This window comes from Gasterosteus aculeatus, chromosome 3, assembly GCF_964276395.1.
Source record: "Gasterosteus aculeatus chromosome 3, fGasAcu3.hap1.1, whole genome shotgun sequence".
Lineage (NCBI taxonomy): Eukaryota > Metazoa > Chordata > Actinopteri > Perciformes > Gasterosteidae > Gasterosteus > Gasterosteus aculeatus.
The window spans coordinates 1266627-1282967 of NC_135690.1; the positions used below are offsets into that span (position 1 = coordinate 1266627).

The following is a 16341-nucleotide window of genomic DNA, read 5'->3' on the forward strand; positions in this document are numbered from 1 at the left end:
TTCAGCAAACTCCATTACAGTGGTGGGACAACACAACAGCCTGGTTATCTGGGACAAACAGCCACAGCTTGAGACACAAACACACATTTTGAATGAATTATATTCAGTGTTATTCTCCTTCTGTGAAAGATTTTCCTACCTGTATATTTTGAGTAGGAGGTCCGTTGTTGGGTCCTCCGACAAGCTTACAGTATAATTCCCTCCTCGGTGTCCCAGCCTCGTCCTGACCGCAGGTCGCAGTGGCAGAGATGCTGGAAACGTCAGCCAGGTTGAAATACGGGGGATTCAAACTAAAACCTCTCAAGTCATTGGAAGCGCCTTGTCCATCTGCGTCCCCGAAAAGTGTGACCGAAAAGGTAAAAAGCACAGCAAGGAGGTGAGCTCCTCTCATCCCTCGCGCCATGTTCCACGTAGAGGAGATCCCCGCGGAAGCCTGAGAGCGACCCGCAGCGCGCAGGTTCTCCTTATCACCTACGGATCTCCATGAAGCGCGTCCAGCTCCGGCGGGTTCTCCCTCGGCAGGCATACACCTCCGCCGATGATGCAGCTTTAAGTCGGTCTCCTGCTTTCGAAGGTGCGTCCTCTTTCCGCCGCATGGTTCCTCAGCTCCCGCTTCTCCGAACCAACGCGTGCGCCATACTGGAGCGATCCGGTGTCAGGCTGCCGATGCACTGAGCGCGGTGCTCATCCACACGAGCGCAGCCAACCCCCCCCCCACACACACACACCCCACCACCACCAACCCCACCCAGCGGTGGCCTCTTCTGCTGGCATTTATTATCAAGTTCGAAACACATATATGTATAGGGCTAAAGTTTATTCTATGAGCATATTTAGATGTTTGTATATTTGTAGCCTTTTTAATTTTACAGGCGTCTCTCAAGAAATAATTTGGATAATGTGGCTGCGTGAAAACAGGGGTCGCGTTGTTGTAATGAACTCGGGGAAAATGTTGACACTTTAAAGGAAAGAAATAAATGTTACTAGATAGATTGGAAAATGATATATGATAAATATTGTGACAGGTATTTAGCAAACTGTCCGTAGACATAGAGTGTAATAGATATGTCCATTGATTTGTATAACACCTCATTTATATCATGTTATATAGTTTGTAAGATGAGTGTGGTCTGACCTCGTGCAGGGTGACCAGATGATCTCCTAACCTGAGACGCGGCAGGTTCCTCGCGCCGCAGACGTTCTGCAGTGATGTCCGTGCGACCTCCAGCGGACAAAACCCTCATCACACCCCCATTAAGTATCACCAAGTATCCGGGTTTGGTGCGTCACTGGGTCCTATGTTGTTCGACGCTTAAAACAACTTCCTCTGTCTCACCCTCTCCACGCTGTTGTCGGTTATTTCAGTCCTACAGAAGGATGAAAGGTGACACCGGCGCAATGTTTGCACGTGGCTCTTTGACACAGGCTCAGAAACCTGTGTTGTGTTAGCAACTTGCAAGGCGACATACAAAATAAATCCCCGTGACTCACTGGCGGGAGGGTTGGTTCCACCGGTGCCGGCATTCCTTCGGGCCGGCCAGGCCGCTTTCTGGGACGCGCGCGTGTCCCCGCGGAGGGAGTGACGGACTTGTTGTGCGCGCACTTTTACGCAGCGGTAAACGAAACCAGAGTCGCCGCCGGGGCCAGTGCGGGTTGAATCTGCTGTGTTTCCATTCCCACGGGTCTCCTTATGGAGCCCACCACTCTGCAGGTAGGAGGAACAGACGACTCGCTGTGTGACAAGGGGACTGTGTGAAAGGAGTCTATTCGCCGGAGCGGATCCACTTTGATAAACGCTTCCTTACCGATTCAGTCCGACGGACTTGATCAACCCTGACAGATTTATTTTTAATCAACGTGTCACAGAATACGCACTTTTTCGTTTGGATGCAGTGCCATTTGTGTCGATACTTTGTGTCGGCATGAGAGACTCCATCACTGACACAAAAGTAGTGATTCGCGGCGTGTCCTCAGATTTTAAAGGTCTGCGATGACCAATCAAATATTTTCAGCAGTGAGCAGACAAAGTTCTATCTGTGAAGTGAAACTATGCAGCGTTGTTCTGTTCTGTTGGTCAAAATAGATGGATTCACGTATCCTCTGCTGTTATGAATCATTCATTTCCACTCAGGCTCTATGTGCAAAGTCATGGGACCTCATTTTGACACGTTATTTCACCATAAAACGCTGGGAGGCCATAGTTGTACACCAAAAAAACGTTTCTTCTATTACGATACTAAAATGATTAGGTCACCGCAAATTGTTTCAATGGAAATGTTGACCAACTGTACAGTGAATCAAATATTTCTTAATTGATTGTACTCTTGATCTGATAATATCCATAAGCAAATCAGTGCATCAGTACCAGGGCCCTATTGTGCCAAAACACATCTGAACAATGTGTATTTCAGCGCTACCATCAGAGCATTTTCTGAAATTATTATGATTTATTTATAATATAATAATAATCTATATAATATTGTACCAACTGCCATTACCACAAAAACACTATTATACTCATTTTTCTCTTGGCAGAGATGGATTAATGCAGTTTATAGGACGCCAGTATGTGTTATGATGCGATTTCAGTAGAAACATTAGGTGTGATAGTGTCTGAAATATTCCTGCACTTTCAGAAAGCGATTGCCGTAGCAAAGAAGGCCTCAGAGGAAGACCAGGCTGGGAACTATGAAGAGGCCATCAGCTCCTACAAACATGCTGTCAAGTACTTTCTGCACATTGTAAAACGTGCGTCACTAAATCAAGAAACAAAATGCACTACATAATGACACATTTCTGGTCGGCACAAGAGTATCCGTCACTGTTATTGCTCAAAATTGTTCAGCTATATTCTTTGTTTTTCTGTTTGATTGTGCCAGTTTTAAGTTGTGTCATTCTTGTAGCTTGTTACTATAGATAGTTTACATCAATACCATAACAGAATGCTATTGAATAAATGTTCTACTCCTCGTCAGGTGAACCGCAGGGTAAAGATGGCAACCAGAAGATCCGAGATACATGTAAACAGTACCTGGACAGAGTGGAAGAATTACAGGCGTACCTCGAGAATAAAGAGGTTACTACCTAAACTAAATACATCATATTTGTTTTAAAAATATGGATTTAATTTTTCATGATGATAAAATCAGACTAATGTCTCACGTTCACAACAGAGTGGTTGTGCTGCAGTATGAGTGGAGGAAGTATGCAAAGCTTTTGCTTCGAGGCTACTGAAGCTAGTGCTTCAGTAAAAGCAGCAATATCATAGAATAACAAGCAAAGTCCCGTATTCATTCTGAGGGAAATAAATATTAACATTAAAATATATTTAAAATACCAAAGGTACAATATTTATTACACATAAAGATCCATTTGACCCAAGACCCCTATTTTTTAATCTCTGCATTATAAAATATTGATGCATTAATGTTTTCATCACTTTAGTAGTGAAGCTGCTGAAGGTGGAGCTTGTTTTTATTACTGTATATTACTGTAAATACTGCTGAATAGATTAACCTTTAATAATATATATCATTTATGAATTGATTTATAGTTTGCATTTATAATCTTAATCTGAAAACTAACTGAAGTTAGTCTTTAAAAGGAAATTGTAAAATAAGTCAACGGTGACAGACTAGAAACAGACGGGGGGTTAATGTAGTTTGTATCGATCCCAGATCTACGCGTTACAGTTTTATACCGTAAACGCTGAACCGTAATGGAGCAACGCGGTGACGTCATCACATTCTGTGCACGCGAGTATCGACTTTTCAATGCGGAAGTTTCCTCCCCGATCGGACTGAGGCGATCTCTGGAGACGAAAACAAGCTTCATAAGGAACTCGATCGTCGATTTAACGCTCTGGTTGTATGGTTAAGATTCGAAGCAGAGTGTTAAAAAAGTAATTTCCTCACGACGGCGTTACATTCGTTTCGATTATTGAACAAGTGATCAGCCGTTATGGCTACCAACAACAATTTACAGGTAAGTTGAGAAGCAACCGCAGAGCTAGCTAAACCGCGTTGCGCCGAACAAGCTAACAAAGTTGTTTACGTATTGGACTAAACTAAAAAGTATACTACTTCATGACAGCCGTGACGCCTGGCATGGTTTTCTCTGTTGTTGTTGTTAAATATAAACGCCTCCGACTGTGTCATATAGTTTGACGTTTGCAACGTTAGCCGCAAATTAGCATGTTAAGCTAACGTGCATCAATTCGCCAGTTAGCTCTTAACTACAGACCCTCGAAAGGTGACGTCGTGTCCCGTATGTGTTACGAAGCTAATGTGTATCTTGTTGAAAGCCATGTGTTATGTTGTTGTGGCAATGGCCTTATAACGGCTTAAGCCTGTGTTGAAGAAAAATACACCTAACGTTAGCTAATGGGATTACTGTTGCTAGCCAACGTTAGCTAACTGGTTTTAGTTGGCCTTCAAAAAGACATCCACTTAAAATGGAAGGGAAAAGCTATTGTGTTATATTATTTACAAGTTGTGTTACAAGTACAGACTATGTGAAATGTACACATGGGCAGTGAAAGAGTGCATTTAAATTCCGATCGGGGTGCGTAGTGTCACCACACAGGACAGGTGTTGGGTTAAATGTGATCTTCCCCTATAGCTAACTTTAGCAGATTACCGTATACATGTAAACGCGAGGGTCTGTCACTCTTTTTGAGTCATTTAAGAAAATTCCCTGCTTACTTTTGTCTATTTTTGGACGTTCGTTTTTGTTTGTTGAAGTTTTCTTGGCAGACATTTAGTCGTTAATCAGGAATCAGGAAACCAAAATATGCCAAACATACAAGGAATTTGTCTTTGCGGGTAGTGGGCGACAGTAGACAGACAAGACAGCAGTGCACAAGTAATAAAAGTAAAATGAAATGCTAATGCAATGGGTTAGTAGAATAAGGCTATGGGTTAATATAAAACAAGGGAATAAAGTTACACAATTTAAATATTAAAAAAGTTTTTAAAAAAAAGATTAAGCATAAAGTGCACTAACGAACAAGTAACAAACAAGTAACAAAGTGACGAGTGACGACAAAGTGATGAATTACAGTTAAAGTGGCGTGTGCAGTGTGAAGGGGGGTGACCAGTGGAGTGTTATAGTCAGTCAGTGGGGGACCGGCTCTGTTGATGAGGCCGACGGGAAGAAACTGTTGGTGTGGCGGGAGGTCTTAGTCCTGATGGACCTCAGCCTCCTGCCAGATGGAAGGGGCACTAACTGAATCATCAGGAGAACCCAGCCGTGCCAACATAACTAACATTGTTCTGTTCCGTTTTAGAAAGCCATTGATCTCGCCAGCAAGGCGGCTCAAGAAGATAAAGCCCAAAAATACGAGGAGGCTCTGCGTCTTTACCAGGCTGCTGTTCAGTACTTCCTCCATGTGGTGAAATGTAAGACAACACATTGACATTTGAGTGTAACAAGAATCACAATCGGATATTACTTTGGAAAATACCTTTGTAGAGTGACGTCCAGTGACGTCCAATCTCAAAAGGGCTCGCAGGCTCTTTTCTACACTTTTAAAAACAGTGATGATGGCAAGAACAATGACAAAAGAAAATCGCAAACAGTGAAGTATGAGGAGATGGGTGATGTCTTATTAAGAAAGAAATACTCAAACCTGAAAATATTTTTGTGTGTGCTTTTTTTTGTTTTCTTCCGGACAGATGAAGCCCAGAGTGACAAAGCCAAACACAGCATCCGGGCAAAGTGCGCTGAATACTTGGACAGAGCAGAGAAGTTGAAGGAGTATCTAAAGAAGAAAGAAAACGCTCCTCCTGCCAAGCCAGTCAAAGAGTCACAGTCCGATGACAAAGGGTGTGTGTGTGGGTGTGTGTGTGGGTGGGGCCGATCTGAGGCCATTCAGACCCGAATGGAAAAATCTGTGCTAATTGTTTTGTATTGTTTTTTTTCTAAATATGTAGTGAAAGTAGATATTAATTCTATGTCTTTGCGTCTCCAGGAATGAAAGCGATGAGGGTGATAATCCAGAGAAAAAGAAGTTCCAAAATCAACTTTCCGGTTTGTACACTTTAAGGACAATCGGGCCCTCTGTAGGCTTTATATAATTTTTAACCAGAACTGAAATGTTGTAATATGTGTTGATCTCTTGGGAGGTTACATGCAGCCAGTTATAATTCAGACATTACTTACACTCACTCAATATTGTAATGTTGCTTTGTACAGGTGCGATTGTTATGGAGAAACCAAACATCAAATGGAGTGATGTTGCCGGTTTAGAGGGAGCAAAGGAGGCGCTGAAAGAAGCAGTTATCCTTCCTATCAAATTTCCCCACCTTTTCACAGGTATGAAATCTTGTAAGAAGATCGCTTTCTCGTGGCGTTTATCTTCAATGACAGAAATTGGTTAGCGTGCCGATGCCATTGTTTTGGTTAACTAACTAATTACTACTTTCTCGGTCAGGAAAGAGAACACCATGGAGAGGAATCTTGCTCTTTGGACCTCCTGGCACAGGAAAGTCCTATCTGGCTAAAGCTGTTGCCACGGAGGCAAACAACTCCACCTTCTTCTCCATCTCTTCGTCTGACCTCGTCTCCAAATGGCTGGGAGAGAGTGAAAAGTAAGTCTTGTTAACGGTCACCCATAAGTTAACCCATAATTGAGCACAAAGATGTACTGCATTCAGCAGTACGTCGCTATTCCATTTCTTAAACTTTTGAATTAACTTTCTAGGCTGGTGAAGAATCTTTTTAGCCTTGCCAGGGAGCACCAGCCCTCTATCATCTTCATTGATGAGATCGACTCCCTGTGTGGCTCAAGAAGTGAGAACGAGAGTGAGGCCGCTCGCCGCATCAAGACAGAGTTCCTGGTTCAGATGCAGGGTAAGTCCATCAGCCACAGAAACTCTGGTTCTTGTTCCGGAGAGTCTGAAGTGTTCTCAGATTCCTACTGTCACTTATTTCCAAATGAAGTGTGAACAATTTAAATATTAACTGACCCTGAATAACATGAGGCTAAAAATAACTGCACCCTTTACACGTCAGATGCCACGGCAGATATGTTCTCTAACAGGTGAGGGGAATGCACCTACCTTGACGTCACCGATTGAGGTGTGGTAGGAAGTGCAACATATTTATGTAATGATAAACCACCGCTCATAGCTGCCCTTCTTGTATGTGCGTACTCTGTTTGCAATAACGGGGCTTCTCCCCGAGAATTTGCTGAGCACAGATGGTGGGCGACACATCTCACCTCATGATCAAGTCTGAAGAAGGCAACCTAAAGTGTGGCTAAACTCATATTATTACATAGTTCATCTTAATCTAGAAAAAAACAGGAAAAGTGTAAGACATATTAAGTTAATATGTTTGTTTTATTTGTATGATGTGTGTGGACGTGGTTTTAGGATTCAGGTGAGAGGGAACCCCTCTGCAATAAAATACGGGGAAACCCCTAATGAGCAGATTTAGAAATAGTCTCAATTTGATTTATTTTATAACTTGCCTGTTTTGACAGCTGCCCAGTGGTGTAATCTGTCGTCACAGATTACTAGAAAGCTGGACAAACCGTCACGTGTCAGTGAAAGTAGAGCGTATCATTGTTTTTACGTGTCTTCACTTACCCGGACTGTTTTATTTTTGCAGGCGTGGGGAATAACAACGAGGGTGTGCTGGTACTCGGTGCAACAAACATCCCATGGACCCTAGATTCCGCCATCAGAAGACGGTGATTATCATCACTGGTGGAAAGTTTTTAGTAACCGTGTTGTCATTCACCTTTACTGACCGTATCCCAAATGCAACTCGCAGATTTGAGAAGAGGATCTACATCCCGCTGCCCGAGGAGCACGCGCGCGCCTTCATGTTCAGGCTCCATCTTGGCTCGACACCCAACAGTATCACCGACACCGACTTTGTCACTCTGGGTAAGAAGACGGATGGATACTCTGGAGCAGATATCAGTGTCATTGTCAGAGACGCTCTAATGCAGCCTGTTCGAAAAGTCCAGTCGGCCACCCACTTCAAACGGGTATGTATTCAAATATCTCTTTCTGTTTCACAATTCGGTTTGACGTTTGACTAATTCTTGACTTTTTTCCTTTCATATGTCGTGATTTAAACAAGGTGCGGGGTGAATCAAGAACTGAAGCCAACGTCATTGTAAATGACCTCTTGACTCCTTGCTCACCTGGCGATCCCAACGCGATTGAGATGTCATGGATGGATGTACCTGGGGAGAAGCTGTTGGAGCCCATAGTGTCCATGGTAAGGGTGTTAAAACAATAGATGGAAATTAGGATTGTCACAATACCAAAATTAGGACTTGGATACAATACCTGCCATGAATTTCATTATACCCAATACTTGCAATACCAGAATTTGATACAATTCTGGTATATCTGTCTATAGTAGTAATAAATAAATAAAATATGGTTCCCTTTTTTGCCAGCTTGTTCCTGCCCAGCTTTTTGAACAGAAATGGCATTCGTATTAGCTTGCAGGAAGATATTAATAAAAAATAGCATTGATTATACACGGCTATGTTAACGTAGCCAAGATGCTTCCAGATTTCACTTCTGGCATCTTTTTTTTTTTTCTAACAAGCCGAGGACGGTCGGCAAGATCGCGTGCACGTGAGGCCATGTCTCCTCTGCGATCACGTGCTGTGAGTGCGCGCCGGGCAGCTCCGCCCGCATGCGGGCAACGCGTGCGCAGCATGACAGGGAGCAGAGCAGTGAGTGCGCTCTGATCGCGCGCTGTTTTGAGGAAGCATCGATAGTAAAAATATGTTAAATCATATCGTTTTTAACGTACGGGTTCTGCAGTGCCTCTTTTACTATCAATACACCGTGCAACATTAATTGTAATATAATTGCATATTTGAGTCCTCACTTTAATATTATTTGTCTCATTTTAGTCCGACATGCTGAGGTCTGCGGCCAACACAAAGCCAACAGTCAATGACCAAGATCTGGACAAACTGAAAAAATTCACAGAGGACTTTGGACAGGAAGGCTAGGTGGGATGATTGAGCCCAGCCAAACCAAAGGATTTTTGATTGTCTCTCTTACCTTTACTTGTCCCATTTCTCCCTGTGTGTGTTTGTGTCTCCTCTCCATCTGTATGTCTCTCTCTGCCTCGTCATAACCAAACACCTGACTTTGTGGTTTATCATAATTTGACAAGATTACTGTGCTGTTTTGGCAATTTGATAACCACATAAATGGTGGAAGGACATTGTTTTATTTTATATTAACCATTGTCCAAAGAATATTAAAAGACTTTCCATCTGACCTGATGAAATAATCAACACCACATAAATAATTGTTGGTTGGCTAAGCACTAAAAACTAAAGGTAATGACTTGCAGAGAAAACTTGGGAAACGAACACCGGATAAACGCAACAGTCATTGCAAATGTCTGAAGAAATCAAGATAATTTATTTTAATTTGAGACTAGCCCTTGTATCTGTATTTTCCAGTCAGAATACATCTCTCTAGACTAACGAATGCCCCTTAAATATTCTCTATTTTATATTAAGAGAAAAAAAGCGTTTATAGTATAAACTGTATTTTCTGGATTGTATGAATCTTGGGGAAGTGAAGCGGGGCATACATTCATTGGGTTTGCTGTGGTGAAATATATCTGTCTCAAGGTGGTTGTTGTTTAAGAGTTTTAAGACTGAGATGCTCAGGAGGAGAGCTGCATTAGACTGATTTGGAAATGTTGGATTGTTCAATTGCATTTGTTTACTCTTGCTATTAGAATTACACACGGCTACAAGGGTGGATCCCTAATGGTGCCGGACCAGCATTACTTTTCAAATTGTCAAGGACTCAATAACTTTGATTTGCTTTGTCACTCAGCTCACAGGTTTCTTTCAGAACCTACTGTATATTTTTTCCTTACTATTAACAGGCTTTGCTGGTTATCCTTAATATAAACTGCAAATAACTAAGCCTTATGTTAACATAAAGTCACATAACTTTTGATAAGACAAGACTGAGTCGACACTAATGGCTCAGGTTGAGAGATCCTCTTGTATAGTTGACCATATAGGAATGCATCTCCAAGCATGAACTATATAGCCATGCGCGGCAGTGTGCACCATGTGCCTTCTAGAAAAGCTGCAATTTTTTTTTTCTAAATTTGATCATGCTGCTTATATATATATCCAGTGCTTTGTCACTACAAGTAACACATGTATAATACTCAAATTGAATGCAAACTTTCTTCTGCTCCTAATGTGTGAAAACGTATCTCTTGAATTTTGATGGGGAACCCTCTTATTTTACTGTAAATGCCTATACATAAAGCAAACTCCTGAACCATGTTCTTTGTGAGGGGGGAACTCGTGCATACATTTCTGTGTTTGTTTGAATACTGTAAATAAAAGTTAGAGCTACGTCAAGAAGATTCCTTTACTTTTTTGTGCGACCTATTTGTAACATTAGGCTCGTTAAATAAGGTTTCAATATATGAAATATATTTTCTATCACTGTCTCGTCAGTCAATACAACGTTTGCTTTCGAATGGGAGAATAACGCGTTATTGTGCGAGCGTTAACAGCATACGGATACGACGAACGAGGAAGCGCAGCATTGCATTGTGGGAGTTGCGGTTTATGTGCATACAAGCAGGGTGTGGATACCACAGCAACCGCTCGCTTGAAGACTACAAGTACCAGCTACGAACGTTAAGCGCTCGTGTACCGTTGGATTTGTTTTGGTCCAGGAAGACTGAGCTTTGTCACTGGGAGCAAATGTCTACCGCCATACTCTGACTCTGGTTACACATTTTTGACTGGTTAACGAATCTCGTAGCAACTCCTCCTCCGACGTCTTTGTTCCGCCACCCCCCTTTCAGGGCCGTCGGCTGCCTCGTACCTCCGTTATCGGACCCAATAACCCGGCCCGCTAGTTAGCAATAAAAGCTAACGATTGCAAAATTTCACCCATGTCCTCTGAAGAAGGGCTGAGCTCAACGATCACGGATTGGCTTTTCCTCAATTCTTGGTGGCTTCTTCTGCCATTTGTCATGCTGCTTGTGGTCGCCGCCTTCATTGTGGCTTTTGTGTTGCTGTTGTACATGATATCGCCTCTTATAAGTCCCAAACCTCTGAAACTGAACGGGGCCCACGTCGTGGTAAGTGCACCACAGTGCTAACTAATGCTAACGTCCGTTTGGTTGTTCACTGTAGTTACGTCTGTTACAGCTAGCAAGAAAGCTTTATGTACTTTTTAAAGTGCATCGTGTCAGCACCAACGTTACAATTAATAACCAGCTCAAACCTGTTGACTGAAATTGATATATTCTTTGATTGGCGAACGACGTTCTAACGTTAGGACGACAGTCACCTGTCAGTTACGCAGGGGACACGCCCACAAAGCGTAATGCCGTAAGTCAGCGTTTTGCGACGTTATCGTTGTTATTGTTTTTAAAGCTAACCTGCGAGTTCTGCCAGTTAAAAGGTGCAAGCCGATAAAACATGATATCCTTATCCATATGTTTTATACCCCACGTTCATGGAGGGTTATCATTTTCAGTTTAGATGACACTTAGATTCTAATTTAACTTTAATTTAGGGTTCTTTAACTTTAACAGCACAAACTAACAATGAGGTTGAATTAACAACTGTTAGAGAAAAAACATAGCATGATAGCTAATTAGTACTAGCTAGTTATGTGTTAGATATACCTTTATAACTGTGCAACATAGTAGCAGCAGAACAGCAACTCCACATTTGACCCTTGATCTTGCCCTTTGAATTTGCAGGTGACTGGAGGCTCAAGTGGTATTGGGAAATGCATTGCAATTGAATGCTACAGGCAAGGAGCATTCATCACTTTGGTGGCACGGGATGAGGTCAGCAAAAATCTAATTCCACCAATCAACCCTTTTTCCGTGTGGCCCAGTCATTACCTGTTTTTTTATAGCCAAATTGTTTAATTTCAAACATAGTAAAACATCTAACGGTTAATTTTCTCTATATGAGGTGAAGGATTGTGCTCCACTTCAAATTTACTTTAATTCACCTTCATGTTTTCATTTTGTCAAGTTTTTATGAATCTTTGAAGTGTGAAGTTTTATTTCCCTTAGGCTAAATTGCTTCAAGCAAAGAAAGAGTTGGAGAAGTTTGCCATCAATGATAAACAGGTTTGGGTTAAGCATTATTTGTTATGACCATAAACAAGTTCACTGTGCGCATAATTTTGCATGACATTTCATCATGTAAAATTTCCTCACTCAGGTGGTGCTCTGCATATCAGTGGATATTTCCAGTGAATACAGCCAGGTGGAAAGTGTAATAAAGCAGGTAAAGGTACCCTCTTAACGGCATTGGAAAGTCTTAGATTACTTAAATAATTGAGTGTACTGAAGGTTCTTTTTCCCGCTGCGCAGGCTCAAGAGAAGCTGGGGCCTGTTGATATGTTGGTCAACTGTGCTGGGATGGCCGTTTCTGGAAGGTTTGAGGAAATGGAAGTGGACCGTTTTAAAGTAAGTACCAGATGGTCTTATGTAAGAATGTAATAAGCTACTATGACCAGTACTAAAACAGTTTTAATAAAAACAAATCATATTTACACCTGGTAATAAAGAAGGACATCGTCTTACAAAAGTATTTGATTAGGGCCATATGTTTCTAAGTGGTAACAAGAATGGAATTTAATCCTATTTCTGGAGAGAAACAATAACAAATATCACCCGACTGCGAGCTGAGCAATGCTACGTTATGATTGGCCGGTCTGCTTTCGAGGGGCAGGACTTAGCGAAAGGTCCTTTGCACGGAGTATATTGGAGAAATTCAACACCGTTGATTCTGGAATAAATGTGCAGCGGGCCAAGCGGACACCCGTGTCTTATGTGTGAACCTTTCGCTCCATGGCAACAGAAACTGATGGAAGTGAACTACCTGGGCAGCGTTTACCCGACACGCGCCGTCATAACCACCATGAAGGAGCGGAGAATGGGCCGCATCATGTTTGTGTCCTCTCAAGCAGGCCAGATCGGCTTGTTTGGATACACCGCCTACTCCCCATCCAAGTTTGCCCTGCGTGGCTTAGCCGAATCGCTGCAGATGGAGGTGAGTTGTGAACGCTTGGATGCCGTTTTGCACAGATTCCTGCGACACACCAGGCGAACCAACTTCCCTATGCGCTAAAATAGTTCAGCCACCAAATGGGTTCTGACGGATGACGAGTTGTCAGTGTGAATGTTGCATCAAGGATTCCTAATCGGTCGAAAGTGGGCCTTCATACATCATTTTATCGCCTTCTTCCCGATTGGCATCGTGTCCTAAACGGTGAGTGAGTATTGCTGTTGTTGTCCTCCAGATAAAGCCGTACAATATCTATGTGACGTTGGCCTTCCCCCCCGACACTGACACTCCAGGATTGGCTGAGGAAAACAAGAACAAGGTAAACGGCCCTTTAACACACTACAAACGGTAAACAGACTTAGTTGTACCTGTGTAGCGCTTCTCTAGTCCCAGTCGACGCTGCCATCCTTCCACTACCAATGCCCCCCGACATAAAACCCGTTCCTCTTTTCCTCCTCATAGCCCCTCGAGACCAAATTGATCTCAGAAACCTCTGGAGTTTGTCAACCGGACCAAGTGGCCAAAATCATCGTTCGTGACGCAGTGGTAAGAAACTCCCCTCACCCGTCCGCTGAGCCGCCGCGCTTGCGGTCCCGTCTTACCTGCGTATTATTTCCTCTGCTCCTGTAGCAGGGGAACTTCAACAGCTCAGTGGGACCCGACGGTTACATGCTGTCAGCGCTCACCTGTGGAATGTCCCCGGTTACCTCCATCACAGAGGGTCTCCAGCAGGTGCAGCCCCGTACAGGACCTCGTCACATTGGCCAGAGCGGCGCCGCTCCGGGGCAAATCGCACTCACTGTGATCTCTGCTCTCTCCTCCTCGCAGATCGTTACCATGGGATTATTTCGGACCATCGCCCTCTTCTACCTGGGGAGTTTCGACAGCATCGTGCGCCGCTGCATGATCCAGCGGGAACAGTCGAAAGCAGCTAATAAGAGGGAGTAACAGCAGCCCAATGCCCGTTCTCCTCCGCACCACTCCCCCCCCACCCCCCTCCCCCAGCTGTACAAATGGCCAACTATAGGTGGGAGAAAGAAGGCTGAGCTTTTGGTGCATTTCCGATATCAGTAACGGTTGTGTGGGAAAAAAAGGGGCAGATGTTTACGTGTTGCTTGTTCGGTGACATAATTCCTCTATAGACCTCATGTCAATTATTTAAGTCTACTCAGAGCATTCCAGTGACTTTTCAGTTTCAACGTGTGCACCTGCTTCTTTTTGTGGAGGCAGCTCTACATTGAGAGAATGGGGGGCGGATTAACATCCCACCGTCTGGTTTTGAAGTAGGCAGCTTTGTGCACCACTGACTAGATGTCAGGCCTCTGCTTGCACAGTGCCGTTTTTGTTTGTTTTTCTGCACAGAGAGGAAACGCTCCAGATAGCCTGTCTGCCCAGTTGTGCAAACAACAAAATGGCTTAACGTTGCTTCCCACCAGGGGCCACAGTGACAACCTGAATGGTAAACTAGGTTTCGTCATTTTGCTTCCATGTATCACAAAACCAGGTCCACCGTGCGTTTACTTTTAACATAAATATATAAGGCCCTTCTTCTCCACCTTTTCATACAAGTCTTTGCTGGCAAAGCACCTAACTTTTTGAAATGAACAACCGCTCTGTTGTGGAATGTTTAGATTGTTTGTGCTCTTTGAGAAAACCAAGCGTAGATGTGCAGGGATATCCAAGATAAAGCTTTGATGTTTGTTATTCCATTTTATTTTACGAATGCAAATACACAAGTTTATAGGAAAGAAAAGGATAATGATACATTTCAGATGCCGTATGGGAGGAGAATATTTTTGAATGTGTGTTTTGCACGGCAAAGCCACTAGATTTTCATTATCTCGGGATTGAAATCAACAAATGTGTCCCGTCTTATTTAACTGAAAGCAGGTACTGTGGAGTCTGAAGCCATGAAATCTAACAAACATATTATTTCTACATGCAGTTATTGGGTCTGTGCACATTTTCAGCCCCCAAAAGCCAGTCAGGATCCGAGTGGGACCCCTTATTGGTTCTGGCGGTGTGAGTCGGGGCAGGGCGAGTCTCGCTGGTTCGAGTCATGTCCCTGAAGGTCTAGTGGGGGCGCTAGAGATTTGCTTTGGGCGAAGGCCGAAACTGTAAAAAGACCCGTTCTCTCTGATTTTGACTCGCTGTCAGCGTGTCACACACCTTTGGGGCTCTGCAGCGCCTCAAATGACTCTCGTCTATATTCCCTCCCAGCAAGACCTTGTGACAACCACTCTGTACCAGATGCTTTGCATATCGAGGGAGGAAAAGTGCTCCGTTGGCTCCTGCAAGTCTTCCTTTGGTCCGCCACAAACGGCGGGGGAGAATGTACTTTCATGCAAATCAGAACCTATTATTTTAAGTAGACCAATATTTCAATGCCAAAATGTGTTAAGACAATTGTCGTGTGAGGTTTCTTTCGATGTCGCTGTTGGTTGGTTGAAAGCGGTGGAGCAGTGCGGGGACCCGTTCCAGCCTTAAGACGTGACTACTGATGAAGCTAATGCTATAAGAACGGACCTGTCCACAAAACATCGTGACTTAACCCTCGTGCGGTTTACCACTTCTTTTTATTCTTAATCCTTAATACCCTTTCAGTGTAAAATGCCAACTGTTTTTGAGTGGGTTTTTTTTTTGTCCATTTCCAGTGTTTGACAAAAAGAAGCCTTACAGAAATCCAAGTCATGAAAGTGAGAATGGATGACTCGCGTTTGATGAAGTTCTCGTTTGAAGTTGGTTAAAGGCGTCCTGCACTCAAGAGCTTTTCATAATTGCGCATTTATTGCTTTCAAAATGACCTTTTTGTCTTTTACCTTGAGGTAGTTGATAGAACACGTAGCCCATGTAAAGGCAGGCGTTTTTATCTTTAAGCTATGCAAATGGAGCCTTTGCTTACCAGATGTTTGAACATAGTCCAGGTTTACGTTCTGTAACGGTCTAGTTTCCCGTATTAAATGGTGTCATCAGTTACGTACGAGTATTGAACATGAAAGTCAGAGTGCACTCTTTTCATTCCTTCTTGCTTTTTACTTGTTTTCTGCCAAAAAAAACAAAAATCAGAACATCTTCACCTTGTGTGCCATTGAATGAAAATGTGAGAAGTGGAACGTTTCGTTGTCTTATTTTCTTACATGATAAGAAAAATAAATAAATACTCGTGAATAAAACAGTCCCCGTCTTCATCATTTAGTCGTTATTGTCGATGTACGCTTGTGGCCCGATTGTCTCATCTTCAGCTGCTCTCGAGCTCTGTCACATGTCACATC

The 16341-nt window shown here is 43.1% G+C and overlaps 3 protein-coding genes across 7 annotated transcripts in view; 2 read left to right on the forward strand and 1 right to left on the reverse strand.

The window, feature by feature from the left end:
• LOC120815920 (laminin subunit alpha-3) overlaps positions 1–731 on the reverse strand; it is a 48145-nt gene extending 47414 nt beyond the window's left edge. For all 4 annotated transcript variants that reach the window (XM_040171015.2, XM_040171014.2, XM_078098588.1 and 1 more), the window contains exon 1: positions 140–731. In XM_040171015.2, the coding sequence (XP_040026949.2) occupies positions 140–526 (387 nt within the window). In that variant the 5' untranslated portion in view covers positions 527–731. The remainder of the gene's footprint in view (positions 1–139) is intronic.
• A 552-nt stretch (positions 732–1283) lies between these two features.
• Positions 1284–10381, forward strand: vps4b (vacuolar protein sorting 4 homolog B). Of its 2 annotated transcripts, XM_040170547.2 has the most exons (13): positions 1284–1711; positions 2637–2748; positions 2976–3076; positions 5288–5399; positions 5676–5826; positions 5972–6030; positions 6196–6315; positions 6434–6590; positions 6704–6852; positions 7615–7696; positions 7780–7999; positions 8095–8235; positions 8888–10381. In XM_040170547.2, the coding sequence occupies exons 1-13, from the start codon at positions 1691–1693 to the stop codon at positions 8987–8989; spliced, it is 1527 nt and encodes a 508-aa protein (XP_040026481.2). In that variant the 5' UTR covers positions 1284–1690; the 3' UTR covers positions 8990–10381. The 2 variants fall into 2 exon arrangements, with proteins under 2 accessions (XP_040026481.2, XP_040026482.2); XM_040170548.2 differs by lacking the exons at positions 1284–1711; positions 2637–2748; positions 2976–3076 and adding an exon at positions 3623–3984.
• A 231-nt stretch (positions 10382–10612) lies between these two features.
• kdsr (3-ketodihydrosphingosine reductase) lies at positions 10613–16242 on the forward strand. The gene is made up of 10 exons (XM_040170549.2): positions 10613–11115; positions 11746–11835; positions 12070–12126; positions 12221–12286; positions 12373–12468; positions 12863–13054; positions 13305–13388; positions 13532–13615; positions 13700–13801; positions 13898–16242. The coding sequence occupies exons 1-10, from the start codon at positions 10927–10929 to the stop codon at positions 14015–14017; spliced, it is 1080 nt and encodes a 359-aa protein (XP_040026483.1). The 5' UTR covers positions 10613–10926; the 3' UTR covers positions 14018–16242.
• Positions 16243–16341: the final 99 nt, after the last annotated feature.

Coding starts and splice junctions, on each gene's coding strand:
- vps4b (XM_040170547.2), top strand. CDS start 1,691: ATGGAGCCCACCACTCTGCAG. Junction 6,031..6,195: donor GTTCCAAAATCAACTTTCCG/GTTTGTACACTT, acceptor TGCTTTGTACAG/GTGCGATTGTTATGGAGAAA. Junction 6,853..7,614: donor GTTCCTGGTTCAGATGCAGG/GTAAGTCCATCA, acceptor TTATTTTTGCAG/GCGTGGGGAATAACAACGAG.
- kdsr (XM_040170549.2), top strand. CDS start 10,927: ATGTCCTCTGAAGAAGGGCTGAGCTCAACGATCACGGATTGGCTTTTC. Junction 11,836..12,069: donor CTTTGGTGGCACGGGATGAG/GTCAGCAAAAAT, acceptor TATTTCCCTTAG/GCTAAATTGCTTCAAGCAAA. Junction 13,616..13,699: donor TCATCGTTCGTGACGCAGTG/GTAAGAAACTCC, acceptor CTGCTCCTGTAG/CAGGGGAACTTCAACAGCTC.